This window comes from Sebastes umbrosus, chromosome 18 (assembly GCF_015220745.1).
Source record: "Sebastes umbrosus isolate fSebUmb1 chromosome 18, fSebUmb1.pri, whole genome shotgun sequence".
Lineage (NCBI taxonomy): Eukaryota > Metazoa > Chordata > Actinopteri > Perciformes > Sebastidae > Sebastes > Sebastes umbrosus.
Genome location: NC_051286.1, coordinates 11,664,760 through 11,689,417, shown reverse-complemented (window position 1 = coordinate 11,689,417; position 24,658 = coordinate 11,664,760). Strand labels below are relative to the sequence as shown.

The window sequence follows — 24,658 nt, the reverse complement described above, 5'->3', positions numbered from 1 at the left end:
GATAATAATAATTGATGTAAACATACCTAAAATATATATCAATTGCACTGTAAAACTGATTGTGTGCAGAATGATGACGAAAACAACTAAAATAACCAGTCAGGCTTCTACTTGGCAACCATTTAATTTCAGTTCGTTCATTGTCATGATATCTAACCTGCCACTTTTGTTTCTGTTGGGTCGGGGTCTGTGTGTCTGGGTCTATGGCAGCAGAAGTGATGCGACTGGCCCGCTCCAGGGCTTGGTAAAAAGCAGTAATGTGTTTCTCCATCTCCTCCAAGAGCGGCAGAAGAACATGACACTCCCTCACAAGGGAGGGACACCGCTCTCTCACCTGGAGACAAATAACAAAGGCCATTAAATAGATGACACGGAGAGTGACAACAATGTGTGATGAGGATATTATTTAAAAAATCTTACCAAAGAGGAAAGATAACTGTGTTGCTTTCAAAGAAAGACTTGAGATAGATTTCTGACTTAAATGATACCTACCTTACTCAGCTGACTTTTGGCCGTTGCCATAGTTGCCATGACCCTGGCAGCCTCATCCTGTGGCGCATCCTTGGCAAGAAGCTGAGCACTGCGGGCAGCCAGCTTGTATTGCGTCTCCATGGCAACAACCTTTTGCTTGGTATTCTGAGATGAGATGTGGAAGCAAAGGGTCATCTTAGACGTCCTTAAATTGAATTACCTTTCATCAAAACGCTTTTTGGCAATAAAAAGAAAAACAATATCAAAACAGCGGTGACATGAAGCTTTTAGTGACTCTTTATCGGACGTTTAGGAGCACAAGTTCACTTGGAAGTAAAACAACTAGGAAAGAAGATGAATGATGAAATTATTTTCTGTAGTATATTTCTGCATTGGGAGTTGGTTATTTTCTAATGTGGCCAAAACTATTCTAAATCTCAAAATCTGCTGTTATGCACCTTGGAAATGATTCTCATGCACCTGTCTCATCACAGTCCAAATGTTAATGAATCATTTATCTAATCGGCGCCTTAAAACCTGCTTGTGATTCACTACCTACTGATCTGAGATGTACCCACAGATTAAAACATCAGGGTTGTTGTAACCTGGATCGTCTCAATTGTGTCAGAGCTAAACTGCTGAATAGACTTGCTACCAATTGAACAGTGATAATGTAATAGTATCAGCTGAATCAACAACAATCCCTGGTAACATGTATTATTGTGCTATTCTGATCTTAACGTATGATAAAAAAAAAACCTGTTTGCTTTTCTCACCTCCACGTCTTGCAGAAAGGCTCTAACGTTGAGGAAAGACACTTGGACAGGAACACTGAGCTTGGCCTCTGCTGTGTCCAGCAGCTCTTTAAGGGCCGATACGGCCTTTAGATGGTCTTTTCTCCACTTCTCCAGCTCATCTGTACGGGCATACTGCAGCAAAGGAAAGATAGAACAAACTTTAGGATTGATTTTATCGAGAAATAGAGAGACCTTCTTCAGGCCTGGGTCAAATAGTACCAAACATTCAAAATAAAAAGAAGAGTTAATCTTTCTTAAAACTGACAATTCACCTACTACAAAGAAATAGCCTTTCAGTTACAAAGAGCGATTTGAAAAGGTATTTTTTTTCCATTATGTATACTACATTAACTCTATCTGCCCATTTGTTTTTGTATTGTTATTGTATGTTACTTGTTTGACTTGGAGGAAGAGGTCTCTCCATCGTCCATTCAAAAGAAGCAGCTGCTGCTTGAGATCGAGCGACACGGTCTCATCACACGTTTCAATGAGGAAATTCCCCGCGTCGTTCATGGCTGCATGCTGATCCATCCAGTGGCTGAGATTCCTGAAAAACTCCTGGATGAGAGACAGACTCATTAAACAGACAGAAAGGGAACAGAGACAAATTAAGAGAAACAAAGAACAACACAAAGAACGAGTGACAAAGAAAGACACAAAGAGAGCGATTCAAAAAAAGAAACAAAGAAAGGGATTCATAGAAAGGACAATAAAAAAAACTGGGGTAATTAGCTGTCTAATCCTTGGTGGGGACGTGAATCTGAGGTAACCATGGCAATGCGACAACTGGAATATCCTTAGTGGCTTGTTGTAAGTCAAGGAGATCATTTGATACTTGAGTGGAGACTGCTAATAGGATTCCACTTAGAAGACCAAATGCTTGAAATTGGGCTGACGTGGATTTGATTGCTACTACTCTGAAGCATTGAGTCCATCAAATAAATGCATGTATGAAGGGACTCTTAATCTGTGCACAGGAAAAAACTTAAAGTCTCATACCCGTTTTGTGTTTTCTGGCTGCCTCAGGGCTTCCTCTGCATCCTCCAGCCAGGCCTGTAAGGAGGCCACGGTGGAGCTGTACCTCTCCCAGTTGGACAGCACCTCCTCCAGCATGCTCCGCACACTGCGCACTTCCATGGACAGACTCCGCCACTGGGTCACCACCTCCCGCATGAACCTGCGCACTCCCAACTCGCCCTCTTCCGCTGGAGGAGAGACACATCAACTTTAACAACAATTGCAATGGCAATACTTTTACTACCAGCACTACTGCTAACACTCGGCGGATTTGTCTATTGCTCGTCTATTATTACGTCAGTTTGATGACTTGTGGACTCTTTTCTACTTGTGCTACCTGTGCTTCTACTTGCGTTTTAGCTTGTGACCGCTGTTCAGTAAAAGTTACATAGCCTCGCTTTAAGGCATGGGACACATAGTACACATACTCATAGAAAGACCATACGAAGAGCACATAAAGACTGCTGGAGCTACTGTACATGCCTTTGCAGACAAATCCCTGACCTCAAAAACTCTCACTACAGGGAGACGTATTATCTTTGTTCCATTTCATTGGTACAAACGCTCTGGTCTCCTGTACCACAAACTATTGTCAACCAGTGTGGGGCTGATAAATGACTCCACCAAATACAAATATCCAGTTCCAAATACTCATTAATCAGATCAGTACTATGCCTTTAAACAGTAGATCATGACATATATATCAATCCCCTTATCCTCCTCTCCTGCCTCAGTTTGCTATAACCTCAAACTGGGCCTTTAAAAAGATCAGAATGATCTTTCATCCAGCCAATCAGAGCCGAAGATGCTAACTACCAGCAAGGCTCATGTGGATATGGTGGTGGTGGTGGCGGCGGAGGGGGGGCATTTCACTTGTGGGGTCAACCAATCAAGCCCCAGATGTTCTGATTTCTTGCCATACCTCACTTCTCCGCTCTGCATACCCTGAAGCAGCGCAACCCTGAAACTTAATGAAACCAACAAGCTAGCTGAGTTTGCGCCCAGAGACCTGCAGAAGTGGAGCAGCCCCTAACTAGCAAATGGGGTCGTATTCCCCACTGAGTGCTGGGAGTGGAGGAGCCTCATTTAGCTGTAGCCTGCAGACTCTCCCCTTATACCAAGCTGTAAAACCAGACCAGGGCAGACTGAGCTGCTGAAAGAGGAAGCCTCATTGGTTCTCGAGTTATTGACATGGGAGAATAAAGTCGAGATATACAATGTACAATGTGTACAACAAGATATCTATCCCTGTAATATCTCTAATTGTATTAGACCACTGTGGGCAATCGCATGGCTTTAATCACTGAGCAGGACTGCTTTATTGCAATATTGGATTTTTATGTGATGTTGGAATTGAAATGATTTTTTTGCCAAGTATTGAATTTGCTGAAATAGCCAAAAACAGACATTCCTGTATTTTATGCATAAAAAGGTGTTCAAGGTTGTTCCTTTCTGCTGCATACAAGATCAAGATTAGCTCCGTTTTTTAATTGATTTTCCACAAAAATAACTAAATCATGATACAGTGATATCATGATGTCAAATTACTTCACAGAGGATGTTAACTACTACAGCAACTCCTAAATAGCATTACAAAGGAATAGTGTGCAACATTTAGGGGGATCTATTGGCATATATAATATTAATTTAATATTAATAAGTACGTTTTCTTTGGTGTATAATCACATGAAAATACGAATTGTTGTGTTTTCGTTGCCTTAGAATGAACCGTTTATATCTAGTACATACGGAGCGGGTCCTCTTCACGGAGCTGGCCACCATGGTTTCTACAATTAAGCCAGAATGACCAAACCAAACTCTGGCTTTAGATAGGGCCATTCGCGTTTTCATATTTTCGCGTCGGCCACCATAGTTCTCCTACACGCTTGGCACATGGGAGAAAGTTTAGTTGGTTGCAACCTGCAACTTCACAGCTAGATGCTGCATGATATTACACACTGCACCTTTAACAGTTATCAGTAGTGTCCGAATTGAGAAATTAAGCTCTTAATAAAAAATGTACATAAAACTATACAGCATGCGCCTCATTCAAGAAGGTTATTCTGCATATTACATATCAAATCATAAATTGACTGTATACGTTTTGATTTCTCACCTGAGCTGTCAGTATTGACATAGGCCTCGGCAGACTGTTTCAGGGACTCAAACAATGCCTCGTAGTTCTCAAAGAAATGGTGCTTCTCCACAAATGACTGATGAGGACAAAATCAAAGAGGAAAATGTTACCACATGTGCATCATAATGGATATACAGCAATAAAACTAGTAGTCATACAGTATGTATTAGGAAATATTTTTAGAAGCTTATGGCTTTTATACAATAATATCCTAAAATTAAACAATAGAGCAAAATACTTTCCATACTATTCTTAACTTTCAACATCTGCGCATAGGAACACTAACGATAATAAAGTACATCATGTCCTGTACAGAGTGAATCAAAGCCTGAGCTTACAACATAGTTGTGGAGCATCAGTTCCACGGACTCATGTCGGCCGTATTTTATGATCCAGGATTTGAGCTTGGACTCGGCCAGAGTGAGGAAGGCCTGCATGTGGTGTTTGTTCTCCAAGAACTCCATTCTAGACAAGTGGATGCTAGAAGATGTAGAGACAAAGTTCATCCTAAAAAAGACAAAAGTTTACAAAGGATATATCAGACCTACAGCTTGACCCTCACATTTTGCTTCTCCTCTGAAAAGCAGAATGTGAAATCATGCCAAGTGAGATTGGCAGATTGTCTTTATCACCTCTCAGCCATGTCTTGGAGCTGGTCCGGGGGAACAGGGACTCCATCAACACTTCTGTCTTTATGGATCCTCTGAAAGACCTGCTGGTGACTTTCCAGGCTCTTCAACACATCCTGCACAGTGTAAATACAGACAGTACATGAACACAGAAAAACACTCAAATACTTACTGTCCCATTTTTCTGCATTTTCCCGCTCCTGTCTACGACCCCATGCAAACCTTGTGCTGCTCCAGAGCCCTGTGGACAATGTTAGCTGTCACGTCGTGTGCCTGATGGACGGTGATCTCTTGTCGCAGGGCTCCTTCAGCCTCATGCAGCCACGCCCCCACCGTATCCAGAGGAGCTGGAAGAGACCTGTCCAGCTGCAGATGCCAGTCCAGGAGCTGAAATAAGGAACACAGTTGAGGAGACAAACAGTAAGTTTGATTATCCAGCTCATTGCATGACCCAAAATAATAGTGACGTTTATAAAGTAATTTGAGATAAACTGGAGGAGAAGGGATTCATGCAGCTCTCGAGATGGAAAAAGATAAATCCACTCATTCGTACACGCCCCTCAGCAAATTCATGTTTTTATTTGGTCCGCTTTAATTTCTGCACTGTGAAACCAAACCAGACTAAACAGAAAACGAACCAAAAGAATGAATTTCACTCTGATTTGGACTCGCAAAACGGACTATGGCTTGTGAAAGTGCCTTAAAAAACACTTGTAACTATGTAACCCTTGGTTCAAATCTGTCTGTAAACCTTTGCCTCCTGCTTCTCTCACCCTATTAGAGACTCTTTCCCAGGCCTGTTTGACCAGAGCCTGATCCACAGTCAGCATCCCATCCTTCTGAGTGGACTGCAAAGCTCCCTCCACCTGCTTCCTCCTCATCTCCAACTGGACACGCAGACTCTTGAACAACTGGAAAGAAAGAAGAAGTGTTCACAATTCACTAAAATATTCAAGTTACAGTCTACAGACATCAAAACAAGTGCTCTCTCAGGGGTCACATCGTCTTCCCACTGGTATCCAATCATCATAAAATCTGAGGTTAACTGCCTCTGAATGCTGTCCCTCTTTCTGGCTTCAGATTCGTCTGAATAATGTGCAAAGAAAATGGGGGGAACCCACATGCTGCTGAATATGGAAAGTATCCCGAGGCTTGGTGGAATAAGCCAGATTGACTGAAAATATGACGGCTGCCGTCTGATCCCCACAGTGTAATGCCACTGATTAAGCTAATAATAGGAGCGTCTGTGCCCAGTGTGCCCAGTTGAAACTGCACACACACCCAGACACACGCACACACACACTAACCTGGTACTGTTGAGCGAGATTGCCCTCAGTCTCCTGAGCCTGTGTTGCGTCTCTCTCCAGCTGGTTGAGCCACATTTTGAGCTCCCTCAGGCTCTTCCGCTGCTCTCTCTAGGAGGCCGGGATGGGTGAGGAGGGGTGAACAACGGGGTGGGAAGATGGACGGGGAAATTGGAAAGTGCAAAAGGGGGAAATGAAAAACAAATAAAAGAGAGGACGAAAGAAGGCAAAGGAGAGGGGGGAAACAGAAAGATGGAGATAATAGTGATTAACCAAATGAATGTTTGATGAAAGGAAGAGGGTGAAAGAGAGGACGTGTGCTGTTAAACGTGTGCTTTCTTAATCCTCTGTGTCTCCCTGTAGGACAAAACGTCAAAAACCCACAGCTGCCAAAAACACTCAGCTTAAACAGGGTACTTTGTCTGAGACCCCCTACTAACATTTCATTGGATTTTAAGTAACCATGACGATAATACTATGCTGCTCAAAAGCTGCAAGATTGTCTATTCAGTTTGAGAGCTGTTCACTCTCAGTCTTTTCAGTATAATCACGTCCCTTCAGCTCCAAACTTTATTCTTTATGACAGCGTTAAAATAAATAAAATGAATGAAGCTAATTCTGTTATATTGTACTTCTGCAAATCATTTTACCACCAGTGTTTCAGTTGCTATTTATGTTACAAAATAACGCTTTTGTTGTTTTTAATGCGAAAACACAAGGGTCCAATTGACCTTCATTCAATAAAAGAGAATATTCAGGACAAACATTAGCGTGTTAGCAAGAGCTGTCAACAAAAGAACAAAGCGTGTTAATCAGCGTTGTAGGACAACAAAACAACACTGAAAGCAAGTGGTTAGCGCGGCTTTAAAACACATCACTGTTCCTGCCACTGTTAACCTTAAAAACAGGCAACCTCTATTCACAAGCTTTCCATCAAACACGCAGTATCAATGCACGCTGCAGACGCCAGAGGCTTTCATTGTCATGCTAATGGAAACCAGGAGCCATAGCGGGAGGTAACGTTAATAAATGGTAATATCACGTCTTATTATACTGGACTTCCTTTTGTTATCATGGCTCAGAGGACCCTGCGGCGGGAATATCACATCAGGTAAGATAAAGAGCCAATATTAGCACATAGGCTCTATTTTGACATGGGAAAACAATGTTTAATCTCATCCATACGCTGTACAGTAGGCAGTGATACTGTAATCCAATAGTCGAGCCAGGAAAATAAGCATTAATCGCATTTATATGGAAACCATGAATGTGCATGGGTGCTAATTGCATTGAGCTGCGGGAAATGATGGAAAACCTGCCCCTGGGACCTTTAAGTTACTCTATAACCTACCTCCAACATTTCCTCTATATCGCGAGGAGCAAGACCATGCTGTAGGACAGAGGCCAGCACAACAACCACAGGAAAGCAGTCACCACACAAAAACACCAGAGAGACAAAGACAAGGAGAGATACAAAGAGAGAGAGATGTGCAACAATGAAAGACATAAAATAAGCCAGACCTGAGTCACATGACAAGTGAAATTACTGTTTGTTTTAACCTACTTTGTATTGCAGATAGGTGGTGGTTACTGCATCAGAACATTTTAGAAAATATGTATGCAATTGCTCTGATTGTTACTGGACTTGGCTATGAGAAAAGCCTCTCCCACCTTGCACTTATAGGTCAAAACAAGCACCAAACAGTATTTAGAAAGACCCAGCTGTGCACACAACACTGAATAAACAAAGACAAAATGCCATCTGTGTATATGTCATGGCTGTAGTTTGACACACTAACTGTGACATCTGAAGAGAAAGACAAAACACACAGGATGCAGAATGAGAGAAGAGAATGAATGGCGTATCCAGACTGAGATAAATCTGGTGACAGCTGGTTACCTCTTCTTCTTGCGGTCCATCTGAGTCGCTCTGCTGTCGGTCGGGATGATGCTTCAGGAACTGGGCTACGTATGTCATAATGGATTTCTCATCTGGCTTGTCTACATCAACATCTAAGGAGGGAACCAAATGAATGTAATCAAATGTCAGATCAAGTCGAGGCCAGCTAATACATCTTCCACAGTTTAGCTCATAGAGGAAAATAACTGGAACTGATATGTGTTTGACTGACATCTACTCAGAAACAGACAACTGACACCTTAAATGAACAACAACCTTTAGCGCCTCATATCACTGTCCAAGTTTAGTTTGGAGGTTCCACCATGCTGAATCTCACAGCCTAATGGACCTTAATTATACTGATGTCAAGCTTGATTTGTCAGAGTTCATTCTGAAGGGCAGGCATGAAAATGGGCACAGCTGGTGTTTGGAAAAGACACTGAGGTGCACATATGATGCTGTGATAGATGCCCACTACTGCATTTCAGTATTCTGGGGGAATAAAAGAGCTCTATATGATGAAAAGCTATGGATTTAAATGATAAGGGAAGTAATTTTGTTATTATTTGAGTGACTAACACAAAGGTAATGTTGTTTTCTATTAAAGATAATACAGCCGAGAGAAAAAGGGAAGGTAATACAGAGGCAAATGACTGTAGAAAATATTTGATTGCATGAGGTTGTAGTTATGTGGTTGGCTGTTCAGTTCAGTTTTTATCAACTTAAAAGGGCAGATTTTTAAGTGGGGTTGTATGAGGTACTTATCCATAGTCAGTGTATTACCTACATTACTGTAGATGGCAGTCGGCACACCCCCAGATTGGAGAAGCAGTCAGGAGTTAGCAAAGCAAAGCAACAAAACGAATTTTAGCCACCTAAAAAAATTAATATCAGTTTAAGTGTACGCTATATTTACAATATTTTCACTGCTTTACCTTGCCGTGAGACTGCTATACACTGGGAAATAGAGCCGTTATCTATGCTCTTGCCAAAGCCACCAGTCTCCATTGAAAAAAAACCCAAGCAATTTTTGGTTAGTAAGTGTTATTGTGTGACTTTGGTGAATCCGAACTAACCGAAGTCACACAATAACACTAACTAACCGATTGAGACAGCGGTAGACCAGCAACCCCTGTGTTCTGCAAAGTAAAATTACAGTTTTTTTCTATGGAGTCTGGTGGCTTTGGTGAGAGCATATACAGTATGGATACAGCAGCTTCAGTTCCCTGTCGAAAAGGGCTGTCTGACAACAAGGTAAACCTGTGAAAATAATCTAAATACAGTGTACACTTAAACTGATATGAATTTCTTTAGGCCTTTTTTTTCTGCCGGCCCCGTCCACAGCAGTACATTGCTTTGCTCCTGTGCTGGTACTCCTGTCTGTTTCCCCAAACTGGGGGCGTGCTGACCGCCATCTACTGCAGGTAATACACTGACTATGGATAAGTACCTCATACAACCCCACTTCAAACACCCAAACTATCCCTTTAATGACAAAGTCACTAAGAAATGCGATAGAAAATTTACCCTCTGGGTCGAGAAGTTGTGGAACGCCCAGCTCTGTCTCAGCCAATGAAAAGGCTTCCTGCAGATTGTCTCGGTTGGGCCTCCTCCATACACGCTCCATGTCGACTAGATTGGGCCGAAGGGCATTGATAACTGCAAAGAATGCTAACCCTGTGCGCCAACTGGGGCCAAAGTCCTTCACCTCAAGGCCCAGACGTCTACAAAGAAGAGAGCATCACAACATCAAACAAATGGAAGCAGCACAAGTTTCACCGATAATATTGTGGTGCAATTTACATATTTTGTTTAAGAGAGCAAAACAATTTGAAAGGGAGGCTCCATACTTGGTGGCTGTCTGCTGGACCCATCTTAGTAGGGCCTTTCTGACTCCGCCCTGCAGAGGTGGGAGGGTTTTTCTTTTGACAGGTGGGCTGGTGGCCTCGGTGCTGCTGGTGGAGCTGTCCAGTGAAGAAGTGCTGCTGGACAAGGCCTGAAGTGCTGGTAGGCTACTAGTCAGCTCCTCAATCTGGAAAGAACAGGAAACCAGAAAAGAAATCAGGCCGTCATACCTACACGTTTAAACGCTGGAGCACTTGGGAGCTGAATTCTTGTTCAAGGGCAACTTAATGATAGAGTACATTTTATATTTTTATTGAGGTTTTTGTTGATCCATATAATATTGAATGGTAAATGTTACACATCATCCAGAAATACTGTATATATTCTGTAACTGTGACTGTACAAAATATCAATTTAGTTGACAAATGATGACATATTTAACAACCCAGAGCCTTGATGATATCATCCATGCGTGGAAACAAAATGAAAATAGGTGTGTGACTTGGGACAACAATCACAAAATAGATTATTAGACTTCAGCCAAGCCAGCTGGTCAGCTGTTGAAGATTTATTGCTATGCATGCACTCATAATCTACTTCTCAGTTTCTCCTCTCACCTGCCAGCAAACTGCTCACAACTCAGAAAATCCATAAACATCAGTGTGAAATGAAATACATCAACATATCAGTAAGTGAATAAGTACATTTTCCACTGTTGTACATTTCCTTTATTTAATATCCGTGTGTTTGCTGGAATAGCAGACGTCTGTGTGCTGATGTTGCTAAGAGACTGTAGTATTGTGATTAAGTTCTTGTTGATCTGTGCATGTCTGAAATGCCTGAGGTACCAACTGCTCGTTTTCAGTGGGGATGCTTCTCAAGATTGATTTTCTCATCTTAAATTTCTCTATAGTTCAAATTGATTAGCTTTTTGCTAGCTGGAAAAAGATATATTACAAGCATCCTGCAATCCTAATAAGTACTGACGGTTTACAACACAAAACGGATTTAGGCTTTCGCAGATTTCTTATTGGGTGTAATACTGGCATCAATATGAAGTATCATGCTGATTGTATATTGGCAGCCATGTAGTTTTCAATTTGAAGTAGCAGTGAGCTGTTAGTGGTGATTTGATGACATCACTGACTAGAACATTCACACAATGAAACTTAGTTATCACTAACTTTCTACTCCTTGTTTTGGCTTATTTAAATTTAAAAAAATGTAATATCCTGAATTATGTGCATAGCATTTGCTAATCTGATCAATAGCACGTATGTAACTTAAAGGTACAGTACAGTGGGTGGGATTTGACAGCATCTAGTGGTGTGGTTGCAGATTGCAACCAACTGAGTACCCCTCCGCTCACTCCTCCCTTTCCAAGACTGCGATAATGTGTGCCGCTAATTGCAAAACCGTGGTAACAGCGTTCGCCTTGCTCAGAGGCCATCCTTACCATAATAACACTACTTTAGGAGCAAATCAGACGGCGGCTGGTGGCACCACGGTTTTGCATTCTGCAGCTCACGTTACCACAGTTTCACAAGCGTGTTGCAGAACTACAGTGGCCTTCATGTAACATAAAAACGTGAGAGGCTCTCTCTAGAGCCAGTGTTTGGTTTGTCCGTTCCGGGCCACTGTAGAAACATGGCGGAGCAACATGGCGGACTCTGTGCAAGAGGACCCGCTCCCTATGTAGATATGAAGGGCTCATTCTAAGCTAACGAAAACACGATTCTTAGTTTCAGGTGATTATACACTAATGAAAACGTAGTTATGAATATTATATTCCATTTCTGCTAATAGATCCCCTGAAATGCTACACGCTGGTCCTTTAACTAAAGGTAGTGTTACCTGGAAATAGAGGATGATGGTCCACATCAACCCCAATACAATTGACGGTCGTCCATCAACAATGTCTGTGGAGTTGATGTTCACAAGCTTGATCTGTGTCAAAACACAATATACAATATTTCAATATCTCATAATAATTTCAGATTGCAATTAATTCCAGTTTATACGCTCACATCTCACTATAATCTCAAACATATGGATTAAGAACACACAATTTCCCTCAATCTGGTCACTCTGACTCGTACATATGTTTACACAAAATGAACAATATACGGTATGAACATAATCCTCAGCACTACTGGATGCAGGTAATCCTGACCCTATCTATTCCATGCCCTGAACAAACCAGTGCAGTCAGGTTATGAATACTGACCGGAGATCCTCTGTAGGCGGACTGGAGGGCAGATAAGAAGAGAGAGAAAGAGAGCATTTAGATGCGTTTGACTGACGGAGGACGCCTCATTGACTGTGTGATAGCACATACTGCAGCATCTCTGAGGTGAGATAACTTGAGTGGTTGGCTGAGAGGAGAGATCTATCACCGCTACACAGGCAACAGGGATTATATCCAGCAGAGATGGACAGAGAGAGAGTGTGATACAGGGAGAGAGAGGTGCAAGAGAAGGGAAAAAGAGAGGGCTGTATCTACTGATATGATGAAGTATTCTATATGATCACACAGAGGGTTATATTACTGTGGCTCTGCAGCACTACAGGTCATCATATGGTAATACAAGCCACTCCGTCTATGTGAACAAGCATGGAAGAAGAGATTGGGGCCAGGCGAGGGCAGCGTGGGATAGTGGCTGATAAGAATACATGCAATACACGGTTTCATATTAGAAAACACAGCAGGTCATCCCGGCAACTCAACACAGCGGAGTGAAGCAGGAATGGTTAATGGAAGTGTTTTGTGTTATGAACGCACACACCAGCATAAAAAAAACACAGTTAACCATACAGTAGAAGTTGTATTGGAACCAACAGTGTGCAGGTAAACAGTGTAGTTGAGCTTCTCAAAAGTGCAGAATTGCTGCTTTTCTTTATTTTATATCAATATAAAGTGAATATCTTTAGGTTTAGGGGCATTAGTCAGACAAAGGAAGCGATTGGAAGACGTCACATTGGGCTCTAGGAGATAATGGTGGGGATTTTTTCACTGTTTTCTGACATTTTAAGGTTTAACAGATTAATCAAAAAAACAAAACAAATCAACAGATTCATCAATAATGAAATAATACTTGTAAATTGCAGACCTTGTAGATATTATAGCCATGGGTTTGAAACTCCCAGTTAAATACATATATTACAGGGTTTCAACAGTTTACAAATATGATTAATGAAATGATAAATATCATAATGCCACACTCAACATTTTCTATGACAGACACAAGAGAGGAACATGCACCAGGCATTAAAGCGATTGGGCCTCTAAAGCTAAATGTAAATATGGTCTAGACATACATCAGATTTATACACAGAGCATATTTACATTTAATTTTCTACACACATAGATTTACGCAGTCACAAACTCCCACACATAGACATATACAGCAGAGTGCCCACTGATGTCTCATCTCCAGACTGCAGATTACTGGTGTAGGATTTACGGTTTTAACCCTGTCACACTTGAGGAAGACAAATCAATGTCCCTGCAGACGCCAGCTCATACTTATGGCTTTATTTATGTATATCCAGGGACGAGATGGGTGATGCTTTGAGAATGTTTTACTAATCTCACGGAGGGCCAGTTGATGCAGTTAGATGATTACATCCAAAACCACATTAAAGCATTTTTTTCTGTCAATGAAGCTGGGAAAAGGAAAGAAAACTGGAGAGTATTAATATATCATAAAGTAGTATCATAGTCCAATAATTACATTTTTATAAACATTTTGATTTGTTTACAGGCATCAGACAAATAAATGAATGACAATTTTTAAGAGAAAATGTGGAAAAATTCAGCAAAAATGTATCAAAGCCTGTGTATGAATGTTATCAGATTTTCTTTTTAATTTATTTACTCAACAAAATCTTTGCAGGGACGTGAAAACAGAGCATTTTGGTTTGGGGATAAATGAGGGATGTGGGAAGGTAGAGAGAGTAAGAGGCGGAGACGAGGGGGAAACAGGTCACACAAGGTCAGGATTCAATGTTTTACACCCACGGGGCAGCAGCTGAGCAGGGAGAGCAGCGGGAGGGGTAACACAGAGAAGAAAAAAAAAACATAAAAAGAAGACCCTGAACTCTTACCTTCCTACCCTCAAGGAAGTTTAGAGCTGTACCAACGTTGGTGACCCAGTGGATCCTCTTTAGCTTCTTGCCCGGCTCACATGGCTGGAAGGAAAGAGGAGAACAATGGAAGTGGAAACAAGTAAATAAGAGGGAGAGAAATAGACAGTGTGGAGAAAAATAAAGCAGTGCAATTGAAAAGCAGACAAGTTATACAGCACAAGTATGGGAATTATTCTGTATAACTGTATTTGCGATTAAAATGAGAAGGAGGTCCAATCAGAGCCGTGTTTGACTATAAACAGCCGGATCAATAGGACATAGACGGCTTAGACCTAAGGCAATATTGGCCAAGTAAAATCCTCAAACTGTGTGTGTGTGTGTGAATGTCTTTGTCTGTGTTGTGAACTCTGATCTGTCCTTGTTAATCTGGGCTTTTCTATTCAATTCAAACATCCTAATAAAAGCCGATCAATGAGCATTTCCATGCAATCGTGGCTCAGTTCACATGCACTGCATTAAGTCTGTAGATCTTTTGAGATTTGTTAAAAACACGTATAGCAGCAGCACTGATCGTTTTTATATAAAGAAAAACAAGCAAAAATAAACAACAAAAACAACTGAATCTCTTTGTTATTTCAGCAACCTGTTCCTTGTTACGTCAGATCAAGTTCAAATTTAATCCAGAAAGATCAGAGGATATGAAGTGTTTGAAGTCGGTGGCCAAATCACATGCTGCAGAAATGACCGTGAGACTCACCAGTTTTTGTCCAGAGAGGACTTCCAGCAGGGCCAGCAGCATCACACCATCCTTGATGTCCTCAAACAGGTCTGTCACCACCAGAGGCGGGACACGCTACATGAGAAAACAATCATGTAAAAAAGTATTTTCAAACAATATGTTCAAACAAGCAGACATAGAATGATGCAATGCATGGGGGAATAGAAAGATTTAGCTTTTGACATTGAAAACTAAATGAGCGTAAAAAGTAAAATAAGTCAAAATTTTACGAGGAACAATTTTTATGGTGTGCAAGAGACATTTGTAAATAAGTGTCCGAGCATAATTTGTTACATAAATTCACTGTTTACGTAAACGTTGCATGCCATAAACTCATACAAAGGTTTCTCAGTTGTCTTGGAATGCTAAAACTTGGGATTTAAGCCTTAATAGCTTTTGCAATATACATGAAACCATGAGGCAAGAGGTTTATTTTCTCAACATTATCCTACTCTAAGTGGCACAGCGCATAAATAAACCAAAATACAATAAATATATTATACTGTAAGACGTTAATTTCAACTTGTGAAACATGGATAAAGGAAATCCTCGTAAAAAAATGTACTTCAAGCCCCAAAAGAGTTTGGCTGTGCCAAGTCTTACTGACAGCTCGAGTCAGCCATAAGCAGAGGCTCAGCAGGCTCTGAATGGGGTCTTCAAATCCTAAAATATGCTGATGATTTCAAACTCTATCCTTCTCATTGACTTCCTCCCTGACCTGACACAGACTTGTAGACTCGGGGAAATCCACATATCTCTGTTTCTTGCCGGCGCCACATCAAGGATTTCTCTTAAAGCACAGTCACATGCTGGGGCTGAGGGGAGGTTTAGAGAGGGGTGGCGGGGGTTGGGGGGGGATTCAGACGAGCGAGCCATTCACAGGGAGATTAGCGACGAAGGGAGTGAAGGAGAAAGAGGGAAAACGGCGGAAGCAGAGATGTATGCAACGAGTGTGTGCAAGTGGAGTGTGTGTGTGGCGAGAGAGAGAAATATACGACCCCCAACGTCGTGGATACGCAAGAGGGGTATAATTGAGTAGAAAGAGTGGCAGCGAGGAAAATGATAGAAGGCAAAGAGAGAAGGGACACCAACCTCACGTCTTTCAAAATTAATTACCAAATACAGTAGCTCTTCTCGCTAATTCCTCTTCTAATGTCATTTCATGGTTTTGGGTATTAGAATATCCAGACAGCACTTGTGCCCCTATCATAAAGTGACAGAAGAAACACTTACAAATACCCCTTCAAAGGGATAGATTATACCATGAGCTAATTGAAGTTAAATTTACCTATTTGTTCATTATAATCCCAAAGCTAATGAGGATATTTCTGACTAATTACAAAATAGGAAAGTAATATCCATTTCCTCTGCTTAGCCACATGAGCTAAAAAAATGAATCAAGGTCTTAATGAGCTAATTACATATGAGTGTCTGGGCCATAATTGATTGTGAGAAGAGTAGTTTCAGGACGTGCGTCTGTCTGTGCTCTCATGTTATTCCCCTGGTACACTTGACTCAGTGGATTCCAAAAGATCCACAGCATGAAAGACAGAGGGAGGGGCAGAAACAAAGAGAGGACTGGAGGGTTTCATTTTGAATTGCAATACATCCAGTTTGAAGGAACAATTGAGTTTATGGTCTCAATCACTAGTTTCAAGTGTTTTTCAATACAGCATGATGTTCATTTGGTAAATTATGATCCCATTTAGAGTCAAATAGACCATAAAGCAGGGCATGCTTTAGTTGTCTGGTCTGGGAGTTGTCTGTATTTTTGTCTTTTAACCCTTTCACAGTGTGTTTTCAGTTCATGACAGTAAATTCTAACGTTTTTGGTCACCTGAAAATGTCTTATTCAGCGTTCGGTTGTATTTAGCTCCACCCTCTCGTGTCAGTTCTGGTTGCAAAAACCAAGGTGGCGGTGGCAAAAATGCCGAACTCGAGGCTTCAAGACTGTAGTCCACGAACCAATAGGTGACGTCACGGTGACTACGACCACTTTTTATATGCAGTCTATGGTTCAGCATCTTAGTTTAGTATGTCAGCATGCTGACATTTGCTAATTAACACTAAACACAAAGTACAGCTGAGGCTGATGGGAATGTTACTAGTTTTGCAGGAAATTACGAGAGACTAAAAACCAGAAGGTTGGGCAAATTGAAATTCGGATCTGCTGGTGGCGCTCGATGAAAAGTCAGAGAATTGCCAAAGCTTTTACAATTCATCATGATGGGAACATGAATGTCTGTACCAAATTTCACACAACAATTGTGTGGAGAAATATAATCCATAACCATGGTGATGCTAGAAGAAACGTCAGGGTATCTTTAAAGTCATTAGGATTTATCGTCAGAGCACCATGAATGTCTGTACCAAATTTTGCACATTAAAGAAATCTAAGAGGCCACAAGCATAATTGTCAGGTTGGAAATGGAAAAAATATGAAAAAAACATCCTTGCAGCTAAGTTGGCTGAGGCACATACCATGCACCATGATGTGCCGGGTTTGAATTTAGTGTGCATGGAGTATGTCATCCACTCAATCCCCCTCTTCCTCCATTAAAGAGAAAAGGGGGAGCAGGGAAGTAAACACCAAAAGAGGAGTGGGGAGCTTCACTTTACTGCGGCTGTAATCTCTAAGAACACTTGGTTCACTGATTACTGTACTAAAACGGTTTGCCTGGAAAACGGCTGAGCGACGATGAGACCTCAGCCGCTCACACCGGTCACTTGGTAATTAAGCTTTAACCTTCTCAGAAAGGATTTGTCAAAATGGAAACTTGGGGCCCGCTCACTGAATTCTCCCCCCTTGTCACTCCACTGCAGTACGGGGTGCATCTGCGCAACAGCAAGCCTGATACTTACATGAGAACAAAAATTCGGAGGAAAATTCGAGCAGTATCCTTTAATATACTACTGTATATATGTATTTGCGGGATCTAAATCAGGGGTTCTCAAACTTTTTGGGACCAGGGATACCTTAAAGGGGAGAACATTTGCCAAGGATCCCCTCATAATCGTAATTATTAAGCAAAATGCTTACTACTATTTGTACTCTTAGATAACATTGTAACTATTTGTATTCTAAAACTTTTCAACCTACAGTAAATACTATGCTGTTTGATAGTGATAAACAGAAACACATTTCAATTCGCTCAATATAAATGTCGTCATGTTTTCTCAATTTAGCTAGTTTGAACTTAGCGTCGCTTGACAATATGGACTGACTCAAATATTTTTCCATGCTCGTCAGCTAGCTAGCTGGCTAATAAACTAAACTAAGCAGCAAAAGGAACGGTACGTTGCTCCCTGGGCGAAGTGACTGATTCATGACAGATTGACGTGATGTGTAACTATCATATCAGAGTTTCTAATGGCCCAAAGCTAACGTGGGTGGTAAATGGACACAATCTGCTTGTTTTATTGGAGCAAATGGTCCCGATCTATAAATAGGCACTTTTTAAATGATGCAGCATCATTTTATCATTTATAGCTAATTATTCCGCAGACCCCCTGACAGAGTACCACGGACCCCGCTTTGAGAATGACTGGTCTAAACAGCATCACCCTCTATTTAAATGAAAGAAACAACATGCAAAAAGTAGTGCCCTGCTGCTCTCTTACAGTTTATACCTTTGGTCTATAACTGGTGTCTTAATCTGGTGAACTACTCCCGAGTAATGAGAGTCATTAATCTTCTGTATAAATTACCAGCTCCAATACGTCCTCTCATAGAAACTCTTTGTCAGAGCTCATAAGACTTCTTTTGTTATACCTGTGGAGTGGAAAAGTAAGGGGGAGGGGAGGGGAGTGATAGTGAAAGGAAGCCCTCGTGCCATGTCTCAACTCACCCAACGATTAATCACATACCTTTAGGCGCTGAATTAAAGACCTGTGATAACTGGAGTGGCCTAATCATCTGCATAGCCAAGGGCATGATCTATCCTTCTGAGAGCAAAGCTAAACCAACTGTTAAAGCTTCTTCCCCCTCTCTATCCTCCTGTCTGTCTCTCTCACACATTTTTTGTCTCTTTAGAGTATTTACACGTGAGACAAGATGCCATTTCATCCCAACTAGTTTGAATAACATCTTAAAGAAATGCACCTCCTTATTACACTAGATCCTCCGCACCTGCCGAATTGACTTTTACCCCCTACTCATCACAAAGCTCTCCGAACATTTACCAAGCTGCCATGACGACCGAGACATTTTTGAAGACAAATATAGGCCAATCAGTATCACTATGGCAACGTCAGGCATCAGGTGAAAGGGTAAGCAGTTTCATGATGGTCGAGGAGGAGAGCAACTAATTTGATCAACAAGGCGGAGAGAGAAGCGTGGGGAACAAATACTGTTATCTCCTCTGATGGACCCGTGTGATAGTATCGCTAATCTATTGATTAGATGAATCGGTTAATTAAAGATAATTTAAATGGAATTCAAATGAAATTTCCCGGCTCCTGGTCAAACCAGTTTATTGTTGTCAGTTTCAGGACAATTGGTCCACCAGACACTGTTATTGCACTTTAAGTTAAAAGAATAGTTAGACATTTGGGTAGTATGAAGTTTTGCTTTCTTGCTGAGAGTTAGATGAGAAGATCGATGCCACTCTCACATCTCAGTCTGTATGGTAAAAATACGAAGCTGGAACAAGCAGAGGGTTAGATTAGCTTGGCATAAACACTAGAATCAGGGGGGAGTCTCAGTCTGAAGGTAACAAAATCCACCTGCCAGCACTTCTAAAGCTCACTAATTAGTAGGTTGTAAGTTTGTTTCATCAGTACAAAAACGTAAGTGAAAATTTGACATGCTGTGGTTTTACGGGGACTTTAGTGACGGACTATTTCTCGGCTTGGAGCAGCTGTCATGCAACCAAAGGAGACTCCAAGAAGTTGCCGTTCCCAGCCAAGAAACAGTACATAACCTCCCGAATAAGTGCATTTCCCAAAATGTTGGACTATTCCTTTACACTTTTTAAATCGAGATATTTTGGGGATCCCTCTCCCTGGTATCCTCTGAATCCTCATCGTCTTTCCATAATTGCACAAACCCAAACATTTTCAGCGACCATGAAAGAGCAAAAGGACTGTGGCTCTACTCTATTGCATCAAAATGACTTAATAAATAAACTATGTGCTTACCTAAACGTTATCAAAGATTCAAGGCATTTTAAGTATTGGGTTGTGTGTAATTTTCTGCTGGCATGGTCATGAGACATGATATTTAATATTTACGTCAAGGTTTATTCCCTCCAGAGTGCTTTTCAAATGAATTTTCTGCTCCACGTCACCGCAGTTCAAGGCCTCCACAGCTGTCGTAATCAAATAGGAAACCTTGAAAGCAGCGGTGCAGATTGAAATAACACTTAATTGTGTTGCACTGTGCCATATTTGCCTTGTCCACCCGTTCCTGACACACTATTCAAGCAGTAATGGGTTAAATTGAGGAGCCTAATGCAGTATAATACAATAATTACACGCTTACGCTGGCCCCTCGGCATGCAGCTGCATCAAGTGTAATTGTTTAGTGTAACTGACAGATATAGTGGTGTCCACGCTCATTGAGGAGGCAAATGAAGGGCAGTTTTTAACTAAAATCTCTTATCCTGAACAATCTAAATTGGCCCATATTGAGATAGAGAGCTTACAGGTTACTAAGACTTAAATTATTGACAGTTGCTTGCAGGAAAAAAGATATACAGTGTATTAGATGGGGTAATGTGAAGTGATAATTAGAGTGAGAGTAAATCCTTGCTACAAGCTATATGAGATTGGAGGAATAAAAAAGGAATATGAAAGGCATGCAAGTTAGAATGACTGTGTGTGTGGTCTTAGCTGGCACGGTCGGTCCCATGACCAGCTCCACGGCGTGTTTTGGAAATGGAGCAAAAGTCACAAAAAGCACAGTGGATGGAGTATAGTAGAGCAAAGTGATTAGAAGTGGAAAAGCAATGAGAAGTTCTAAATCCACACTCAGCAGCACCGGTGTTTGTGTAAAGAGACACACAATGCTGGCAGCAGTAGTAGTGGGAATCAACCAGACTCTCTTACCTTTGCCAAGTGGGAATTGATCCACTTTGTGAATGTCCTTTTCTGCACAGCCTCCTGCTCATCTGTAAATCAGAGCCCAAAGCGTCACTATCAGTCACATGCAATAATAAACAAAAGAGGGGATTAAAGCACAATCTTCTCATTGTCTATTGTTTTGAGAGTTGATTGGGTTTTTGCAGAGCTGGATGGTCGACTCTAATTAACTTTGATATTATTACTAGTCTGTCTAATGTGTCCGAACGCAGCCGCCCCACATCATACCTTACACTGATGTAGTAAGAGAAGGCATTTGACATTTAAAAATGACATTTTCACTAGCTGGACTCCTCTAAGAGTGGACAGAAAATCCTGCTCTCAAAAATGCCCTTTAGAAGATAGGAGGGCAGCGGTTCTTCCTTTTCGATGACATGTATCCCTGCCATGATCTATAAGAAGGCTTTATTCATTTCTGACCACAGTTTAAGCGTGCAATATGCTGCTATAATACTCACAACCTTACTTCAAATGCACTGATTTACCTACATATAAGCAAGGACATTGTTTGTGGTGGCTGCAGCGATAAAGCCCATTTAGCAAAGGCACAATCAATAGCATAGATGTCTGCTGACGATGTCCCCTAAAAAGCCACTTAACTTAAATGAGGACGAGACATAAATCAAGCCTCGTCTCTCACATGTGCACAAGCAAACATATAGTACATATACACACTCGCACACACAGGCAAACATAGTATAGAGGTAGTTTTAGACTTGCATGTTTTCTGCAGGCTTTTTAGAAGCAACTACTGCATAATCGTTCCTTCCTGATTCCCTTCTGACAGCAAAATTCATTGTTGCTTGCAGCCCATGCAACAACAATTGAGACTTCTGCGACGGTTACATCTGTAATCGACAAATTCATGTGCAGCTGTCACATGAATCCCATTATAATGTGCAGAAACCAGATGTATAGTCTGCCCGGGACTCTAAGGATCCAATCATGTACAGTGACTGGCACATGTGACAATATTTTTTTTTTCTGTCCCGTCTGCGCCACAGAGCAATATCCTTGAGATAAGCATGTTATCAGCGAGAGAGGACGTCTGACACAGTGCTTTCCTCTACCTTAATGAAATATGCTGACGGTTTGATTACACTCAAGTTGGTTAGTGTGTCACTAGGTGCTGTGGGCAGACCTGAACAGTAAGGTGTGTGTGTGTGTGCATCAGAGAGGTGGGAGGGGGGGGGGGTGTTCATACATAATGCAGATACATTCATGCAAAGTCATACGTGCCACTGAGCAGGTCCCCCGTTCTACAAATTAATCTTTTGATTGGGTCCAGGAGTAATCAAATATTGATGGGCGGTAATATTGGAGGAGAATGAGAAAGATTTAGCCCCCCACACATCCTGGAATAGGAACATGTGTGTGACGGAGAACATGTCTGCACGAGCGTGGTGCCAGCCTCTCAGTCTCAGGGACGGGGTGACTTTGAACTCTGCGCACACACAGACACACTTACGCGCACACACACACGGTCACATTCTTTCAATATCACAAAGGGAAACAGCCGTCCTCAGCAACCGAGCCTCGCAGCAGCGTTTTAACACACTTGATTACCTACTCGGCTAGTGTTGACCTGTATCATCATTAGCCGCATCCGCAGCCCCTGAGTTCCCACGTTGACCCCCCACAGTGAAAATGACCTTAATGAAATATCATTCAAATCTAGTCTCAGAGGCTTGTGTCTATAGACAAAATTGTAAAAAGCAACCATTCTGCCCCATTCTCCGTTTTGTTCATTCCCCCCATAAGAGAGATGTGACAGGAAACAAATCCAAAGAAACATTATGGTAATGGTTTCTTGCAATCTAATCTAATCTATCAAGACAGTGAGACAGTGCGACAGAATGCTGAATGCATGGTATCCAAATACAGATGAGCAGACAGGCACAACGCCACAGGGTCAAACAGAGCGAGAGATAAGAAATCAAACATTTTGACAGTCTGCCCGCTGAGCCGTGACACATGCAGTGAGCTGCTACTTGTCTGCTTGCTTCACCTGCTGTAGGCTCAGAGCTCAGCAACCTCCGCACACACACGCAGACAGACGGACAGACACACACTCTGCCAAAGTGGAAACGCCCCCTTTAAATTTCTGCACATTTTGCTTTACACACACCACGTCCACAGCCCAAAAAAAATCTCCCCTGCATTGATCACTTAGTGAGGAAATTACACTGCAAAATGCACACACTCACATCGGCACATACAGCCCATACTGCAGTGCTACGCTAAATCACACACACACACACACACACACAGCATACCACACATGCAAAATATACACACTCTATGACTTCTTTTTCTCACACTCTCCACCTCAGTAGGGGACACACATTCATGCACACACTGTCCCACTTACCGCGGAGGTATTGGAAGAACCCCGTCACCAGGTTGAGGGATGTGTTCTTTTTCGGGGAGCCTTCGCCCCCTGCTCGTCGTGCCATCTTGTACCCCAGACTACGCCTCGATTCCCGCCTGTTCTCATGAGGACGTTGAGAGGACATTCACGGCAAACCTCCGGGTAGAGGCTATACTTGCCCTTGCTCCTGCCCTTGCTGCCTCGCCCCCTTTTTTTTGGGGAGGTGTCCTTAAAGAGCTCCCTGGAGCACTGGACCTCCCGAGATGACAGCAGTGAAACTGTTGCTCTGAGGCGAAGCAGGGAGGAAGGTTTCACCCTCCTGCTCTCCTCTCGTCTTGCTGTCCTCTGTCCTGTCCTGCAGTAGCAGGGCTGCAGACTCAGTCAGACTCAGTGTTTTTCCTGCCTGTTAAGCAGCTTGGTAGTGTGATGTTGAGCGTACGCGTGAGACTGTTTGTGTGTGTGAGTGAGAGCAGTGCAGTGTCGGCTTGCCTCAGCATCAATCTTTCTTGCTTAGTCTCTCTCTCTCTCTCACACACTCTCTACCTCTGTCTTTCCCTCCCACGTACTCTCTCTCTCTCTCTCTCTCTCTCTCCTAATTTCTCACTGTAGGCTGCGGGAACGATCCACTTCCCTCCACTAGCCAGCCAATCAGAGTGCGTGGGAATGAGTGATGTCACAGCAGCCCCGTACTGATGTTGGAGAGGGAGAAGTGAGCGGTGAGGAGGGTGGTGGGTGGGTTGAAGGGGACCGTTTAGCAGGTTAGGAGGGGGGAAAGTGTGAGCTCTACTCTGACAGCATCGCACACACATGTTCAAACACAGCATCGGGACAAACGTGCAGGAATTCCCTATGTGGTACAGGCACTCTAATACCCCTCCTCTCTCTCTCTCATCCACACAGATACCATACAGTGCTCTGAGGCGTGCAGCTTTCTACTCTATAGAGCCTGCAGGGGAGCAGACTATCTCTGGCAGTCGTCCTGTCTGATCTGCTACTGTACCATCTTCAAAAGGGATCGGCTTTCATCTGAACCACAGTCCCATACAGTACATCTGTCTGTTTGTTTTCTCCCAGGGAGGGAGTACTATATTCAATAGAATACAATAGAGGTGAATACAATATCTGAGGACAGGTTTGGACGACGTACAGAAGGTAGTAAACAGAGTATACTCAGCAAAATTAGAGTTTTAAGTCTTTCTATAGTAGAGCTGTCATCGATTAAAATATTTCATCGTGAGT

General features: G+C 42.1%; 1 protein-coding gene across 10 annotated transcripts in view; it reads right to left on the bottom strand.

Moving 5' to 3' along the window:
- syne1a (spectrin repeat containing, nuclear envelope 1a) overlaps window positions 1-23,911 on the bottom strand; it is a 132,288-nt gene extending 108,377 nt beyond the window's left edge. For 4 of the 10 annotated variants that reach the window (XM_037750138.1, XM_037750145.1, XM_037750147.1 and 1 more), the window contains exons 1-21: window positions 23,420-23,906; window positions 21,016-21,077; window positions 14,947-15,042; window positions 14,208-14,291; window positions 12,328-12,348; window positions 11,955-12,047; window positions 10,106-10,287; window positions 9,783-9,979; window positions 8,256-8,368; window positions 7,707-7,745; window positions 6,359-6,466; window positions 5,825-5,962; window positions 5,274-5,438; window positions 5,055-5,167; window positions 4,761-4,929; window positions 4,402-4,498; window positions 2,268-2,473; window positions 1,662-1,826; window positions 1,248-1,400; window positions 493-636; window positions 158-334 (exon numbers count right to left, since the gene is read on the bottom strand). In XM_037750138.1, coding sequence (XP_037606066.1) covers window positions 158-334; window positions 493-636; window positions 1,248-1,400; window positions 1,662-1,826; window positions 2,268-2,473; window positions 4,402-4,498; window positions 4,761-4,929; window positions 5,055-5,167; window positions 5,274-5,438; window positions 5,825-5,962; window positions 6,359-6,466; window positions 7,707-7,745; window positions 8,256-8,368; window positions 9,783-9,979; window positions 10,106-10,287; window positions 11,955-12,047; window positions 12,328-12,348; window positions 14,208-14,291; window positions 14,947-15,042; window positions 21,016-21,077; window positions 23,420-23,564 — 2,667 coding nt within the window. In that variant the 5' untranslated portion in view covers window positions 23,565-23,906. Of the gene's footprint in view, window positions 1-157; window positions 335-492; window positions 637-1,247; window positions 1,401-1,661; window positions 1,827-2,267; window positions 2,474-4,401; window positions 4,499-4,760; window positions 4,930-5,054; window positions 5,168-5,273; window positions 5,439-5,824; window positions 5,963-6,358; window positions 6,467-7,706; window positions 7,746-8,255; window positions 8,369-9,782; window positions 9,980-10,105; window positions 10,288-11,954; window positions 12,048-12,327; window positions 12,349-14,207; window positions 14,292-14,946; window positions 15,043-21,015; window positions 21,078-23,419 lie in introns of all 10 variants that reach the window. The other 6 variants (XM_037750148.1, XM_037750141.1, XM_037750144.1 and 3 more) reach the window with 6 other exon arrangements.
- Window positions 23,912-24,658: the final 747 nt, after the last annotated feature.